Raw genomic sequence first — 19,153 nt, forward strand, 5'->3', positions numbered from 1 at the left:
TTAAAATATTTGAAATATATATTAAAAAATTGATTAACTCTCAAATTTCACATGTGCTGCATAAATTGGAACAGAGAGAGTAACATATATTATTTGAAAATTACGTTTTGATTGAGTTTTGAAATTTTAGCTATGCCGCATAAATTGGGACAGAGAGAGTAATATATATTATTTGAAAATTACGTTTTGATTAACTTTTGAAATTTTAGCTATGCCGCATAAATTGGGCAGGGGAATAACATATATTATTTGAAAATGATATTAAAAGTATTATAAATCACAATAATTAATTAACAACTTAAAAATATTTTTTAAAAACATATTAAATTTGGTCCAACTCTCAAAGTTTCACATGTGCCACATATATTGCGACAAAGTGAGTAACGTATATTATTTAAAAATTAAGTTAGATTTACTATAATATTTAAAAAATATATAGAAGATTGATTAACTCTCCTAAATCTATTCGTATCCACATAAAATGAGATAAATAAAATAATATATACTAGACTTATGCTTGTTATGGCTTTTATATCTAGTATAGTACATAATTTTGTACACATACATGCATATACTTAGGAATTGTACCAGATCAGTCCTCTTCTTTACCAGAATATTTATTTATTATTAAATTTAGGAAAAAGGACCAAAAGTATTTCTTAATTTTTTTTTATTAGTTAACTTTATTCTTACCGTTAAAATAAAGTTATTTTTATCCTCGCCGTCTATAAACTTATCATCCGTACCCCTCAATTAGATGGAAAGCTCTAAATCAGTTAACATTACCCAATTTCAATTAAAATTACACAATTTTCATTTTTAATCGAAACCCAATCCAAAAAAATAATAATATTTTCAAATCTTATATATAAAAATATATTATCATTTTTTTATAAAAAATATAAAATTGCTTTTTTTATAAATGACTAAAAAAGTAATTTCTCCTTAATAGTATTGGTACACAAGTGAATAACGATCGAAAATGTAGTAGCATGCAACACTACGAGGCTATATTTTCAATGGAATTTTTCTTCAAAAATTAGTTAAATAAATGAATTAATTTTAAAAATCATTATTTCAAAAAAAATATTGTGAAAGTGTAATAAATTGGTTCATTAGAAAATAGTTACTCCACCCGTTCTCACTTCCAATTTAGACTTTCCAGAATCCTTAAAAAATAATGACTAATATAAATACTTTATCATAATATTCATATTTATTCATGCTTAGTCTAAAATTTTATAAAATAATTTGGTGAATAATTAATTACCGAATATTAATAGTAAAATAATAAAATAATTATTAATTTTTGTTAATATGATTAAAGTGATAAATAGAGCGAAAATTTAGTTTTATGTTTTTTATAGAAAAAACTAATAATATATTTTAATATATAAGATCTGAAAATGTCAAATTTTTTTGGTCGGGTTTGGATTAAAAGAGGAAATTGGGTAATTTTAGTTGATTTGAGGCTTTTCATCCAATTGAAGGGTACAAGTCGGTGAGGGTAAGAACAACTTTACTTTAACGATAAGCGTAAAGTGAATTAATAAATGAAAATTGAGGGGCATTTTTGACTCTTTTCCCTTAAATTTAATGACTAAAATTTAATTATTAATTGATCAAAATATATCACTTACCATGATTTAGATAATAAATACATTATGTATTGAGTTAAAAATATTAGTGTAATCCCACAATCTTAGCAGCTCTTGACCCCGATCTTGACTCTCGATCTTGACCCTAACTCCCGACCCCAACTCGAGACTAAAATCACGACACAAACCCAAAAAACATGATTCTTAATATCAAATTGAGATTTGAATTCCGATATCGACCCAAGACCCAACTCCCAACACCGATTCAAGGTTCAAATATTTATATCAATTCAAGACTCGACTCTTGATTCAAGCCTTGATTTACAATTTCGACTCGACACCTTAAATTAAAATTGTAACCTCGATCCAAGATTCGCTTCCCAACTATGAATCAGCACCATTTATTTTTCAGGAAAATATTTTCTACAAAAACACACAAAAAAAATCTCATATCAAACACACCCTTAGAAAATGAAGAACAAAATATGTTGGTATTATACTGTCAATTAAATTTATATTACTTTTGATTGAGAATAGATTTATACTGTCAATTAAAATATAATATAAATTTTATTTTAAGATATTTCATATTATCTTGCATATCAAACACGAGCACTAGTCCATAAGTAATTATTTTCCTTTGGTACATTTGTAGTACATAATTTTGTACACGCACGTGCATATACTAACTTAGGAATTCTACTAGAATATTTATTTATTAGAAATAATTACATTTCTTTTCTCTTAATTATTAAAAAAATTAACCCTTATAATATTTGGCTAAGATATTTAAATTTTGATTAAGTAAATGATTTATTTTCGGTGCCTCTATATAGAAATATGTAATAATTGAATTGTTTTTAGAGTTGTATTATATTTAAATATGGAGTGATATAATTTCAATATAACATAACAGGTCGATAATCTAATGATGATTTGAGTCATTTGACAAACAACTTATCATAGACACGTAAGTATCAAAACACATCGTGAATAAATAAATATAAAAATATCGAGAATTTGAACTCTATTTGTTTTTCATGTCTATTTTATGTGAATTTAGGATATGGAAGTATTCCAAATCAGGTCTTTAGATTTATCAAAGGCAGCTAGCTTGACCCAAAAGTTTCACATTTCTGAAATTTTGATGAAGAGAAATTTTTTTAATCAAGTAAAATAAATTAATTTTTTCCTATTTCTATTTTGCAGAATTCTTATTAATCACATAGAAAGAAGGTTGAAAATTGTTCAGCAAAATAATTGGAGATTCAGACTAGTAGAGAAAGTCACAAGGATTGGGTATTCAAGCACAATTTATGAAATTTGAAGAATAAACGAAGATCACACTTATTAAGGAAGAAGTGCCTTAATTTAGAAAAGAATCTAAATCATAGTATAACTAAAAATTAATTAACAAATTCCTTCCATGAAATATATACATTGATCAACATTGTTTGCACGAGCAAAAATGTGGAAATTGAAGATTAAGAAGTTTAGGCTAGGAAATAAAGAGTTAATTCCCTAAATGGTCATTCATATTGTAATTAAAAAAATTAAACTATAACTACCACTAATTGACTCATTATTCGTAATTTTTTTTAAAAAAAAATATACAGAAAAGTATACCCAATTCATGCTCCTCTTATTTGTTTTATCATGTGAGTCTTGTCACCCTAGCCCGTTCTCCATGCCTAATTTTATTTTGAAAATATATTACTCCCTTCATTTAAAAAATAATGGCCTAGTTTGACTTGACACGAATTTTTAAAAAATAAAAAAGATTTTTTCATTTTGAGGTCCTAAATTAAAGTTATATCAAATGTATCAAAATACTCTTTAATCTTGTGGCTTTAAATATGCCACGTGGAAAATTAAAATTAAAGTTTTACCAAAAAAGAAAATGGGTCATTCTTTTTAAAACAGAATATAAAGAAAAGGAAATCACTCTTTTTTAAACGGGTGAGGTAATTGTTTAGTTATTAAAATATCCAATGAAATATCACTTGAAATATAAGTAGAGGTGTGTATCGGTCGGTTTGGTTCGGTTTTAAAAATTATCGGTTCGGTTTATCGGTTTTTAAATACTCTAAACCGATAACCATCGATTTTCGGTTTATCGATTTTTGGTCTTTAACGGTTCGATTTTTGGTTTAACCAATAAGAAAATATTTTTAAAACAAATATACCATTAATGGAGCAACTTGCAAACCCTTGTCACAACACTGAACCTAAAGCGGCAAATTCTAAAAGGTAAATACTAAATATTATTATATAGAGATTAACTGATTATATATTTATATTAATATTTTTTGTTTGATATTTGTGTATGAGTAGAAAACTAAAAATTAAATTAGTAAATTATTATAGTCTTAATGGATTATTGGTTTACTCAATAGCCTAATATTAAAAAATTAATACCGAACCGATAACCCAATAATTTTTTTTATAAAATTATTAAATAACCATTAACCTAATAACCCAATAATAATAAATTAATAATAATTTTTTTGATTCAATTTATCGATTGATTAGATTTTTACACATCTATAAAAATATAAGACCTTTTTGTTGCCAAATAAAGACCAAGCTCCTACGTAGCTAAGTTAAAATGTCAAACTTGGAAATGGGTCTCTTTCAATACATATTAAGGTGTCGTTTAAAATCAAATACCACCTGAAATAATGTTATTACTTTTCTAGGGATGCTTATCCGAACATCCAGACAATTGAAAATAATGGATATTTTGGATTATCTACTCATGAAAAATATAATTCCAGATGAGGGAGTCAAATGTACGTAATTATATGTAATTAGAAAACACAGTGAAAAAAAAGATTTAAAAATATCATACCAATAAAGTTTTATCTTTAGTTTTGGACCATTATATTTGTATAAATTTATATTCTGAACCCTTTCACTTAATTTTTTTGTCAACTAAACCATTAATCTTTATTAAAATGAGATTTTTAAATCTCTCTGATTGTGGTATTAAAATGACTAAGTTGGACAAAGTTAGGTGATCTGATGCATTATTTATTGTGCTTTACTGCTTTTATATTTAAAGAAATATGCGGGGTGATTAAAAAAATATCATACCCTAGTGATTGTACATAGCTTTGACCCTTAATCATCAAGTTACCCTTCGATATTCTTACCTCCAAATACTAAAGAGTTGGGCAGAAAGGATAAAACCTAACAAGCATGTGGCAACTAACAATTCACTATTTAATGAATCTTTCATTTATTTAATGGACTGATTAAGGATTATTAATAGTAAAACATTTCGCAACTTCAATGGATATAATCTAGAATACAATAGTAGGAAGCTTTATTAATTAGCGAATGCAATTTCGGTTCGATAAGACTGATCATACCTCATTTGAGATTATAAATTTAAAATAGAGTATTTTACTATGGATTTAACTTATATCCCATGATTCTATAAATAAATATTATTATAATTTAACTTATATAAGATGAATTTATAAATAAATTTTTATACGTTGAAACATAAACAAGTTTTCAGGAATTAGTCCATCTAATAATTGATAAAAATGAATGTGAAGCATTGAACTTTGAAAGGACTTAATAACAGCTAAATGATCATCTGTTATTTAATTAAGAATTATTATATTGTATCGTTAGAAATTATTCAAGGACCTTGTCTAATGTCTACTATTATAATGTCCTTGTCTGTTTTTTTTTCCTTCAAGGAATGAATATTTTATTTGTTATTACAATATTAAGCCAAAATGTTAAATGATGAATTAGTCATTGGTTATTCAACAGCTAATGTTAAACTATCCTTAATCACAGACATCCAATCAATCAATTAACGCTTATAAAGGGGACGCTTATATTAATATGTATAATAAATTAATACTATCAAATTAAAAAAGATTACATATTTTATGTAGTTAATTTATCTACGTAATTAATATTTAAGAATTCACACTTTTTTTTTTCAAACTTTGAATCGAAAATATTTAATAAAAATATTGTATTGTATTTAGATACTCTACTAAAACAAATAATAATTTGAATATCTAAATAAAATTTGTTTGATAAATTTGAGAAATTATCGATGTATTAAGCCAAAAAAATATGAATTTATCCAGGTACTTACTGTTGTGATTTGTCTTGTTGACTCATGTGTGGGTAGCTAAATACGCAGTTTTTCTTTACTATAGTGGTACTTGGGTCTATTCCTAGAAATAATATACTCAATATTCTCTTTTCGTCTTAATTTAAGTATTTTATTTTTTTACTTTTATATGTTTCAAGAAGAATGTTTTTTCTTTTATTTAATAAGATTTTTAATTTCAATATTTATCAGGCAAATTTAAAATTACAATATTTAAATGATCATACATATCTCTAATTTAAGACAACAAAAATTAAAAATCTTTTTTTATTTCATAAACACCATGCTCAATCAAACTAACACTTAAATTCGGTCAGAAGGAGTACTTTACCTTTTTTTATCGATACAACTACAAGCTAGGTCAGAATTAGAGGCAAATTTAAAATATAAATTTTAGTCATTTTATCTTTTAACATTCTTAGCAACAAGCATATATATTTTCAAAATTATGAATTCAAACTTATTATAATTTTTTATTATTATTTGTAGTATATTTTGCACTAAAATTTCTGCTCGCATTCGCACGGCCAGAAATAAGGGCCAAATTTGAAAGAAAAAAAAAAGAAGGAAGAATGACTATATATATCATATAATCAGGGGTGTAGAATGGGATAAATTGATATATTCCATGAGATTATCATATTCCATTTTTATATGAAATAAAATAATTTTAAGAATAAATTATTCATTATCAAACATAAAATAAAATAATCATAAGAAATATTTCGTAATTATTATTATTATTATTCCACTAATCAAATGATTAAATAGAAAAAAGTGAGTAACATTAATAAAAAAAAAAGGAACAAAAAAGGAGAAGATGAAAGCAGGACAAATATTATTTCATGGACGGTGATGAATTATGAAAAGATGGAGCATTATTCGTGCTTTTTAAGTCGCCCAATATTGACGTGATGCTGTGGAACTATAGTGCGACTTTATGCTAAAAGGAAAAGGAAATAATGGATCTCTTATTTTTATTTTTATTAATAAAAAGAAAGGGTGACGACTACTTGGTGATATTCTTTGTATATTAAATAAATTAAAAAGATTTTTTAATCACTAATTGATGATTGATATGGTTAAAATTTCTTCATTTTTAGTTAAATATTTTGGAATTAAATTTTAGAAAAGAAAGGAATTATAAGATTTATCGTGCTCGAGTCAGTAAATTTTAAATATTGATTGGTAAAATAAAAAAGTCTCTATTGCAAATTTAATTGATCCATATTATAATTGAGATAATAAAAACAAATTCCAGTTATTAACTAAAATTACCAGTGACGTAACATGTGGGATTTTATTTTGTTCATATTAAACAGTAAACGAATAATATATTCCTTTGTATCCTTACGATGTTGGTTTTTATATTATATTAAAACTGGAATATATATAGTTTTCATTTTGAATTAAAAAACGACTATTTCTTTAAATTAAATCGAAAAAAAAGAAGATCTCAAAATGGGTACTTGAATTTCAAAAAGTGCTTTAAGGAATACGATGCCAAATGGTTTACAGCAAAATGACTTTTTTCTGGTAAGAGTTATGGTGGAGTGATAAATATTTTTTTATTCTTAATTAGAGATCTTAAACTTGAGTTCTTTTAAGTATAATTTATCTATGTTAGAAACTACTTTATCTCCAATATAAAAAAATATCAAAATTTAGATCGACTCCAATGTGAAAAAAAAGGAATTGTTTTAGAGCTTTAATTGTCAACTACATCCACAACTTCTTTTTCTTCTAATTTAATGCTATCCACATACGAGGCAAAAGATTATTTTTAAAAATTGTCATGATCCATACCTTGTTGGAAAAAATATAGGATCCTTTTTTTTTTCTTCTTAATTTTTTTCCAAAAACTTCTTATGATCAGAAAACTATAGTGCCCAATTTTAAGAGAGCGATTAGTAATTTGGTAAGGACTCATGAATGAATTTTCTCATGCTTAGATGGTCTTAATTTTGTTACATAACCAATTTAATCATGCAAGACTATACATAATAATTCAATTAATACAAAAGTCTACTTAAAAGATTTGGTGATTTGATATAAGATTGCTTGAAGAAAAATTAACATTCTCCACATATTAAATTCCACACCTGAAAATAATGTTCTTTGAAAATGGCACAAAGTGATGCTAAAAAGAGAATATGAAAGGATTTTTGTACCACCTTAAAGTCAATCAAAACAGTTTGTCATTTTCAATCTTTAGACACCTCTAGTTTTTTTTTTTTGGCAAGCATTTGATGAGAATATTCAAGGAAAATAAAATTGAATGCCAACATCTAGTTCTTGGGGACCAGAAGAGTATATTTTCGGGAGTGGAGTGCGTTTGATCATAAAATTTCAAAATTCAACTTGAAGTTGAAGTTTAGAATTTTCAAGAATTTGAAAACCAACAAAAAGATTTTTTCATTCTAAATTTTCAAATATCATTTTTCATTTTGAAAATAAAAACTACTTTTTTTTTAATTTTATAATGAACATAGTCAAACGCCAAGTATCTCAAGGAATTCTCATCATAAATAATACTTCTAGTTTATATCTTTAATTGTTACGTTTTTGCCTATTTAACTAAAGTGAAAATGAAGTTGGCATGCATTTGTACAACATATATTTGAGTGGAGGTTGGAAAGTAGAGTACTTAATTTTGAATTTGGGGAAAGGTTTAAACCATATTTGAGATGAAATTGGAAAAAAATAAATTGAAGTCGAGATAAGTGTGTATGATACGGAGGAAAATATTTTCTTCCGATTTTGATACATTCGATTGGTCAAAGTTTTTGGAAAAAATATTTTTTCTAAAAAAATATAAAAAAATCCTTAAAAATGAGAAAAATGACTCCAGTATAACAATCAAGTTACAGAAGTGACATATATTTCATATTGATAATGTCTTTCCACCTTTTAACGTACCTTAACCACCCGCATCCGCTGTAGCTCCTATCCCACCACCCCACCATCCACACCCTACACTTCACCTTGATCTTCCATAGTATTTGTCTAAATTATATATAAATATTTTTAAGATAATATTTTTTTGCTTGCATACCGAACACAAAAAAATAAATAAAAATTCCACTTAGTTTAGTTTCCATGATAAACATTTTCCATCGTATCAAACACACCCCAATAAGAAAAAATGCGGAAGTTAAACTCAAGTCGTGTTTGTGAACTTTATTTAAATAAGAAAATTAGTTGGTAAATTTTAATCTAGTATTGATGACAGAAAATCAAATAAATATTTCATTTAATGAAGTTCAGTACTTGGAAAAATGCTCATGACCAAACTAATATTTGGAAATATTGAAGTTCAGTATGTCCAAATAGTGAAATAACACATATGACTAAATTAAACCCCTTAAACTGTTAGCGGAAATTTCCATTTTAATGTACAATTCATTTGACATTTATTAAGTTTTTTTCGAGACTTCTCTAAATCCGATTCGATGACATATCCTTCTTGTTTAGGATTCGCTTTCACTTTGCGGTACGATTATTAATCCAAATTCACATCAAAAAATCACACGTAAAAGTATTCATTGATGTTCAAAAATTGGACAAATATCTCCATGACAAAGACAAATATATATTGAATTTCAGCATTTGTCAAAACTAAAATAGTACAAAAGGCAGTACTTAATTAAGGTCAGAACATAAGTTAATTAAAGGGCTATAAATCAAGAATTATTAAGACATTCAAGATGTTCCAAGACCTTAGACATCATGATATATAATGTAGTCTGGTACCTTCATAGTGATGTTATGCTTTATAGAATTGATTGTCTACCAATATTAAATTATTGGAGCAATCAATATCAGTCTCAACATCATGTTTGGTTTTCTGATGTGTACTATTATAGGTTCAATAATACACTTGTACCAGATGGATATAGAACAATCTAGGAAAAAGTACTGCATGTTAGGAAATGTTGCTTTGATGTGGAGACTTGTTATTAAATTTATTATTTGATATCATAAGTTTTGTATATTTGGGTATAAATATACGCACACTTTTCAAAATAATATATGGTAGAAGTTTTGTATATTTTAACTAGCACTCGTAATTGAGTTAGGCTGACGGGCCAACCATGAAAGAAACCCAATGGCAAATGGTCAAGTATCAACCATGCAAGCAAGAACCCAAGAAAGCAAAAGGAACTACGTTCACAGGCCTGGGCCTGCAGATCTGATGCAAGCTTGTTGGGCTTGATGTATAAAAAAGGAAAAAATAGCTAATTATACAAATATTTCTATCATATTTACTAATTTTTTTTGATAGTTTAATAATTTTACATCAAATACACTTATATATATATATATATATATATATTTGCTATCAAATATATTTTGAAATACAAAATCTAGGAAGAGATGAACAAAATAAAAAAGAAGCGACTAATAAAGCTAATATATCTCAAATACACATATATCACACTAGATAGATATATCTAAAATATCAAATAGATTCCACATACATTTTCAAATATTAAATACATGGGAGAGAGTTGAGAGATAATTATAATATTAAAGGAGGGGAAAACAAACGTAAAAAGAATGCACATACACACTCCCTAGGTATAGCAAGTTAAAGGGTAGGTGTTTGTCATTAATCCTTTCCAAATTCCAATCATTTCTCCATTCATAAAAACTCTCAAGTGCCATTTTAAAGAAATAAACATTAAACGTGAAAACTCTAATTAATATTGCAATATAAGTTTGAAGGAGACTATAAAGGACAAATCGAAGCTAATTGAAAAATCTCAAAAGTTCATTTAATTGATTACATAATTGTTAAAAATTTCACAACTTATCAGTAAAAATCTAATTCCCTCACATGGTAATATCCCTTCCCAACAAATTATGATTTATTAAAGAACCATAAATTGGTTCTAACCAAAACCGACTAAGACCCACTGGCAAGAGAAGTAGAGAAAAAAAAAAGAAGACAAGCCCGGTATATTAAAACTTCGACTATGGGAAGTAGTACTTTTAACATAAATACTATAATAACTGCCAAACTTGTCACATTGGTGCCCCACTACTTGGTGCCATAAACAACACCCTACATAAAACCAAATAAACTTTTGAACAAAAAACACATACATATATATACCAGGTACATACATCATTGAAATCCCACAAAATCTTCAAATCACTCTATTTGTGTTTCCCTGTCCCTTTAACACAAAGACTTTACAAAGCTCTTGAAACTACCCTTCTTATGTGGTGATTTATTCTTCTCCTCAATTACAACAACATTATTCTCCTCTCTTTGCTTCTTCAAATTCTCCTCAACAATAACATCATCTTTTTTCTTCTTCTTCATCATCTCCAACTCTGCTTCCAACTGCAAACACACATTCAATACCCTGTTCTCAACATTTACCAGCCTCTCAACAAGTGTCCCTTTATGCTCCGTCTCCGAAATCACGTCGTCTATGGGACGGCAATGCTTCTCCATGCTTCTTGGTGAGAAATCGAGCGACGAAACTTGCCCGTCGCTCGTTAATGTCTCGCTTGATGCCGTTGATGTCTTCGGGGAATGATCACCTCCTCTCACTTCCTCTAATTTTTTTATCTGAACAAAATTATGAAATTATATCAAATATCCTTTTGAAAATGGAAAAGGAATCGATTCGAATCCTACTAACAAAAAATCAAATTTGATTTGATTGATTCTGAATTCAAGTATCACTGTAGTTCATTAAAAAAAGAAGGTGGTAATTTTACACTAGTATGTCATAGTTGATCTCTATTTCGCACATTAATTGATAACATGTTATCAATCTTACTATTAATAAAGTAAAATAGACTGATAATCTTATTATTAACAAATTAAAATTCACTGATTATGTAAATATATATTTGTTTATATATATGTCGAAAGCGTATGGTTATTGTTGTTAATTTAGTCCTAAAGTTTTTGCCACGATTTGGTACAATTGGTACTTTTACGTGGTAGTTTTTAAATTTGCATACTTGTTTCTATTTTGGGTTTAACTTATCTTTTGAGAATCAAATAATAGACGCAACCATGCACCTTAAAAGGTAGGAAATGAAGAAAACGAGTGATGGAAAAGCAGCATAAAAAAAGAAAAATAAAGATATGATGTAAACCCAAAAAATCTGAACTAGGAATAAGGCTAAATATAGAATATATATTTATTATAGCAAAAACTAATTAAAATAGGAGTAATACGAGAGGTAGTACTCACAATATTGTCAAGTCTGTCGAGCCTAGAGAGTATTGGTTCTTCTGCTGCTGCCATTTTTCTTCTATCTTTCTTTCTTGCTTGCTTGTGTGTGTTGTATTGACAATAATAATAATAATTCCCGGGGCCAGACACGGGGATTTTTATAATGGATTTTAGGCGGCTAATTAACTAGACGTGGCAGGATATAAGAAGAGCAACTGACACTCTACACGTTACAGCATCTTATATGTTTGATGAGGATATGATGATGTTTTGGTGTCTGTCTTCTCTTGACACGTTGAAGATTGCATGCAGTGGATATATACCCATTAGGATTATTCACATTTTTAATTATGTCATGCTTATCCCAAGAAGGTTCCAAATCAAGAACCATTTGTCCATTGGTTTGTTTTTCTTTTCTTTTCTTCAAGCTGCTGTATATTTATATGCTATTAATAATTAGTTATAAGTTGGTTTGTCTATGTACGTAGACAAATTAAATCAGTGTTACACGGCGCGCGAACCTTGTTCTCATCAATTTCAATCCTCAATCCTCCAAATAATTTTTGAATTTGTTTGGAGAATATATAAGGTCATCAAACTGTGTTCATATTTTTTTTTTAATAAGGTAAAAACAAATGGAAAGTTAAATATTTTATCGTAGGTTTACATATCCTCAACTTCATTTGACCCATTCAATTAGCTGAATATAGAGTACAAAATTGATTTATGTGATACAAAACCTTTTTTTTTCTTCTCTCTTGAAGAAGTTTATGTTTAATCTTTGATAACCTACTAAAGTGAGTGAAATAACTATTATGTAGATAAATGAGTATTTTCCTTATGATAATTTAAGCTAATCTTTTAGATGAGATGATTGTATTAGAATATGCAAAGGTCCTGGGTACGACTACTCTGCCTATCATTCAGAAAAGATTGCAACTTATTGCGTTAGAGGTAATTAATCAATTTTCCTTTAAGAATCACCATAGAGAGGTCTCAATTGTAAGTGCTAGTATACTATTATAAGTGCAACAAAATTTTACTATCAACCTGATTGGCAGGTTCTAATTAGGATCAATACCTCTCTACCACAAGTATAGTGGCAAAACCTCACTTCTCTTGAGCATCTTAATTAAATTTTACTTCTTTGCCAGTATGAGCAAGTGCTTCACAAGGTCGGGATAATATAATTTAAGGTTGCGTATTACCAACCCTCTCCAAACCCCATTTGTGAGATTCCACTGGGGTATGTTGTTTTTGAACAACTACTTCAACTTCAATTTAATGATATTGAAGTTGCTAAGAATTTGTTTTACTGCAGTGTCTTAATTAGGAAATTTTACATCTAGATCTGATGGTAATAGTTGTCAATGATTCTGATGCATTAGGAATTCAGTTCCAAATATATCCCAACATAACAATATGATGCTTTAAAGCTTCAGTAATCAAACATTTTCATTATATAAATACAAAAAAAATCAGCAGAAATTATAAATAATACATCAGCAGATTGTAGGAACTTGCATTTTCTTGGAGGGTGAGACATGACGGAAGCTCTAGTTTGGTGCAAGGTTTGTTTGCCAGTCATTTAGTAACTATTGCATTGCAGTACAATATCTCAGTTTTAAAACATGTGATCTGGTTTCAGGCACAGAGCACCAGAATTTTTGAAATCATATGGCTGGATAGGTAGATGGTGGAACAAGTAAAACAGAAAAATGAGCCAATTGTCTATTTACGAAGACGAAGTTTCATCAACATCTAGGCTTGAAGGACTAAACCAGTTATATCATTCAAGAAATTGATCCTGAAATTTGTTATCACTTGCTTACCTCAATCATACTTCACTAGCATGTAATGCCAGCATCAGTATACTTTATTCTTTGTCAGTCTCCACTTGTTCTCTTTTGCTTTCAAATCCAATCTGCAGGACAATGGAACTGCAGAAAATAGGCTTAACGGAACGGAAGTATATGTATTCTTCAACAGATTTTGTTTAAGCAGGTAAATCAACACTTAATGCAATGTAAAGACTGCTATTATATAGCATAATTTTGCAATACATATTAACAATATCAAGAAACTATTTTGAAAAATTCTAGTGTAAATACTTCATCCCCATCAGAACAATAAAAGTTGAGGTCATACATGATATACAGATCAAAACATGTAGCCTGATATATTGGTCAACCAGATGCGCTATACAGTTTTGCCTATCAAGACTAATGGAAAAAAGAAGGGCAAAAACACCAAACAGAGCTAGTCTTCTCTCATTAATCAATCCAAACTTCCAGCAATCTCATCATCATCAGATGGCCATATAACAGTTTGAGCGAGTCGTTCACGCATCAGCTCCACGTTCTCATCAGATATTCTGTTATATAATTCAGCATGATCACATTTCTACATCCAACAGAGAATATTCATTAGCTTTTCTCTGCATCATCAAAGTTGAAATACCAAATTTCCACTCGTCCATGATACAACACAGACAAATGAAAGATAGATAAAAGGGATCGGCACTCCTTTCACCATCAATTAAACCATTTGTTTGTCAGAAAGAACCAACTACAACTAAACAGTGTGTCGTGATTGTCAATAGACTGCTTTTGAACAAAGATATGTATAATTCACGAATGCTGTACTTTTGAAGGAGCAAAACATTTACATCAAGGAGTAGATAAAATCAAGGTGGCATACCTGCATCCATATACTGTAAAGGCTAAGACGTGTTATCATCACTCTCTCAGCAAGTTCTCGCTTTTCCTGCAAAACTTTTAGAAACCATCAGACACACAGAACAATACAGACAAAAAGCAAAACTCAGCTAATATGAGAGTAGTTATCCTTAAACCTAAGGGGACATTGTTACAGTGCTATTTCCTTGAAAACATATTTAACTGGAAGCAGAAGACACATGGAAAAATCCTTGCAAGTTAGATGCCATACTTCACCTTTTTCATATAGAAAGAATATTTATCAATATATATAATGTTACCTTGAAAAGCTGTTGAAGGAAATTCTTCCCAGTGTTAGGCACATGATTTGCTATAAAACTGTAACAAAAAAGGATAAAAATTTAGTGAACACCCAGTGAGCAAAACCATCAAAAGACTCATACCTCTCAGTGCCATAGAACAAACAAGATTCTTTGACAAAGACAAAATGTTTTCAAGAACGAGCAGTTTCGCTACTTTTTACCAGGTGAAACTACACTTCAGACTCCGTGCTTCCAGTTTGGAGCTTTGTTCTTCTTTTAATATAACAGTGGTGTCTACGCTACGAGCTAACTTGTGTGCACCTCGACTAATCCCATTAACACAGGTATATATTTGGTAATCAACTTTGTCCATCAACGCTTGGACAACCAAGAATAATTTACCTAGTATTGCCTCTACTGTAATTTGAACCAAGCTTCCCGAGGTATTACTCCACTTCTTTGACCACTAAGTCGCTCCCTTGGTGACTTCAAAACAGAGCATACTAAGCTTGCAAACGTGGTAGTATAATCCCATTAAATAGGTATTTTCTAGGGAAATGATGATTTAAAATATGAGTTCTCAGGAGAAATTTTGAGTTATTTTTCAAGAATAAAACCAAACTAGGACAAGATTTGCCAATTTTTCATTCAAATCAAGAGTAACAAATATCTTGGAAAAGGAAAAAGAAACAGTTTCAAGAGAACCGAAGTATGTTAAATGAAAAATAAATAAAAGGGGAAACATAGAAATGCTCAGAAGATAAAATACTCATAGAATTTTAATAAAATAGAAAAAGCAAAGGACAACGAGAGAAGCATGTTGGAACAAATGTTTCAATTAATTTCGAAACAATACATTTGATAGGAGTTTTGATTTTCAGAATGAATGAATGTGAATCCATAAGTTTCATTTCAATTGATTTATATCTTTTAGGTTCTTTTGGAAGATACATTTATCGTACAAAATTCATGAACCTATTAATAAATGTTATTTGATGAAAACTCTTTATCTTATAAATAGTTATTTTTTTCTTGTTAAAGAAAAGCACTTCCTTTCCCGTGAAAATATTTGAGAGACATTGATCAAAAGGTGAAATCATACATTTAAGAATAGAAGAGCAACGTTCTTGAATGCTGCTTGTTTCGTGGTTAGTTGAATCCCGAAGATAGAGTTGTTATTTATTCTTCCGTTTGCTCGTGGGAGAGACTCCAACTATCTTAAAGAAACTTCTTGGTGTGCCTCTAAGCCAAGCAAGCCCTATTTTGGGTCTCTAATGTTATTATTATAATATGTATTCTAACAATTTGATGATATTTCAGTTTGAACAGTTGGAAGATATTATTATCCCTGTCCTAACAAAGCATACAACTGTCTCAGCTGCAGTTCTGGCCATTCCCTGCCCCTGCAACGCAGCTTCTAGCCTCTCTCAGTACACCTCTCCCCTCTCCCTCATTCATTTTACTTCCTTTCCTCAGCCTTCTCTAGCCTCACCACCCTTTTCTCTAACCAACAACCACTACCACTAAACCACAACCACACTCCCATCCCTCCAAACCAATCTAGAGCCCATCTCCTTCGAAATTGTCAATTTATTTTCCGCTTTACACTTGCCTTAAAGGGTTAAAGTACAATACCACCAAAACTGTGATGATCATTGCATCTATCTCTCCTCGTATGATTTTGTTTAAATTGGATTAAGTGTAATATCAACAGTCTAAATGCTAACTTGAGTCAATGGGCTAAACCAGAGAATCATCATATCTGGAGAGTGGATAACCTTATGAGGAAAAGAAATCTAAACTTACTTGTAAAACCATGTGTACTGTGGCGGATTCATTTCATAGAGTTGTTGAAGAACAGTCCGTACAGCTTTGTAAGTGATCACATTGATTATTTCCTACAAACGCCAATCACTTAAGGAGTTAAATATGATCAAATAAAACTGGAACTGCAAACAGAGATTGGACACGGTTCACCTTGAAGTCTTATAGTTCCAGCAAAACGAGGATAAAACAGTTTCAACAGAGTTCATTTAATGGATAACCAAAAATTCAAGTAACAGAATCAACAAAGAGAGCACTGTAATAATGAGCCACGCTTTAGCTAACTACACCTGTGGAGGAATCGATTGGCTCTGCAACAAAAGGAGTAGTAAAAGCCATTTGGAAAAAAGACCAGAAGACAATTTAAGTTATGAATTCATATTATATATTGAGATTCCATCAGTCTAACCATACAAAAGACAGCTACCTTATCCCCTAATCATTTTAAACATTCTTCAAACTGATGATTAAAAGTATAAATTTGCAAGTTTTTTCGCTAAAGCCCAACGAGAACAGTCTATAATCAAATTTAAAACCGTTCAATTTACACAACACCACCAAAAATTTCCCGTTTGACCATACCCATTCACTTATATCTAATTTCTATATGTTCACATTTCTTTCCAGAATTTCTAACCAAAAAGGAAATGTTCAACATCCAGTGTTCTATCTACAAACTATTACAGCAAACTACAACATTATCATGTCAATGAAAAGAGAATCCATTTGTCATCAATATACAAAATCCACCATCATTGTGAGCAGATAATAAAAGCCACAATCAAACACTATACAACAACAACATACCCATTGTAATCCCACATGTCGGGTTTGAGAAGGCTAGTGTGTACGCAAACATTACCCCTACCTTGGGAGGTAGACCCTAGTGTGATGACCCGCCACATCACCACGCCACGTAAGTGCCACTTGTCACAAAGTTACCCTTGTGGAAGCCTTACATAGGAAAAATGCTAGTCCATACTGGAAGCTTCTAGAGACATGTAGAGAATTCCCTTGGAAGACTTTAGAATTCCATGGATTTGCATGGAAAGTCATTAGAATCTTCTAGTTGTGTAGATAAATCTAGAAGAGGGACTAGTTTGTAAATATGGAAGGACTTGTGTAGTAATTTTTATTTACACTTAAGCCCTTAGGAGTAGTATAAATAGAAGGGGCCATTCATTTGTAAACCATCCAGAAATCAAGCATTCTTCCAAGTAATACAAAGCCTTCCTCGTAAAATCTCTCTTGTCTTTCTTACAATCTAGCGTTCCCTTAGCGATCTAGTCTTAAGGGCTTACTTGAGCTTGCAAGATCGTGAAAGATTCGTGAGTAAGTTGTCAAGTGCCGCACAGAGGTCTTAGTTGAAGTCTAAGTCTGTGACACTAGGCTCAAGTAAAAGCATTAAAAAGCAGTTCGAAAAATGAAAACAACGGGAGTAAAGAAGCCAAGATAAAATGCTAATGAACGCATGACAAAGCATATTAAAAAGGAACAGTCACTACAGTTAAAAAATTATGATAATCAAAGTGCAAGAAACTGGAATAACAAGAACTCCCTGCGTAATGCTACAACTACTAGTATGGAAGTAAAAGCGAAACAACTCTCAACTACCTAACTAACCCTCTACCCTAATCCATGTCCACCATAACCTCCTATTGAAGGTCATGCCCTTGTAAGCTGAAACTAAGTTATAGAATACACTATACAATTCATAATTGCTAATCAATTTATAGAATCCCACTATCATGTTTGAGCAGATAATGAAGGACTCACATTGGAAAATTCTGGTCTAATTCCTAGTAGTAACAATTTACAAAACAAAGCTCACATTTTTAACATCTTCCCCTGAATCATCATCCTCCACTTCCAACCCACCAACAACAGTGAATTTCCTAATCTTCTGTCTCTTTCTTAAACCCCCATTTACAGCCAAAGACACCATCTTTGCAGATAACCTCCACTCACACCATGCTTCCAAGAAACTGCTGCTTAAATTCAACTGCTTTCTCCCCTTATAGCTTCTCCACAACCCCAATTCCCCACTAGTCTTGAAATTAGAGCTGCCTGAGTTAAGACTAGGATTCAAGCACAAACATGGAGAAGAATGATTATCAGCCAATGATCTTCCAGACCCAGAAATAGTTCCCACCATTATGTGTTGGGGGTTGAAAAAATGGGAATTTGATGAGGTGGAGAGCAGTGGGGGTAGTGGCTGAATCTTCTATTGCAGATTCTTGAAAACACATTTTTGGGGATTTTATTTAGTTTTTTTTCTGAGGTCCAAAATTGTTTGACAAAGGATTTTTTTTCTTTTTTATGGACAAGCAACATACCGTGGTCGAGCTTCTTCCTTTCTATTGTCAGGAGAACACGGGCCAAACCTTTACTAGGAATTGAACTT

General features: G+C 30.0%; 2 protein-coding genes across 2 annotated transcripts; both read right to left on the minus strand.

Annotated features, from left to right (window-relative positions):
• Window positions 1-10,710: 10,710 nt before the first annotated feature.
• Window positions 10,711-12,110, minus strand: LOC129884856 (uncharacterized). Its single transcript, XM_055959133.1, has 2 exons — window positions 11,964-12,110; window positions 10,711-11,326 (listed from the first exon to the last, which is right to left on the minus strand). The coding sequence occupies exons 1-2, from the start codon at window positions 12,015-12,017 to the stop codon at window positions 10,928-10,930; spliced, it is 453 nt and encodes a 150-aa protein (XP_055815108.1). The 5' UTR covers window positions 12,018-12,110; the 3' UTR covers window positions 10,711-10,927.
• A 1,857-nt stretch (window positions 12,111-13,967) lies between these two features.
• LOC129886960 (chaperonin-like RbcX protein 2, chloroplastic) lies at window positions 13,968-19,153 on the minus strand. Its single transcript, XM_055961873.1, has 5 exons — window positions 18,581-19,153; window positions 16,732-16,823; window positions 14,944-15,001; window positions 14,646-14,711; window positions 13,968-14,348 (listed from the first exon to the last, which is right to left on the minus strand). Exons 1-5 carry the CDS (start codon window positions 18,902-18,904, stop codon window positions 14,223-14,225), a joined length of 666 nt encoding a protein of 221 aa, XP_055817848.1. The 5' UTR covers window positions 18,905-19,153; the 3' UTR covers window positions 13,968-14,222.

The sequence above is a fragment of the Solanum dulcamara genome, chromosome 4 (genome assembly GCF_947179165.1).
Source record: "Solanum dulcamara chromosome 4, daSolDulc1.2, whole genome shotgun sequence".
NCBI classification, from domain to species: domain Eukaryota; kingdom Viridiplantae; phylum Streptophyta; class Magnoliopsida; order Solanales; family Solanaceae; genus Solanum; species Solanum dulcamara.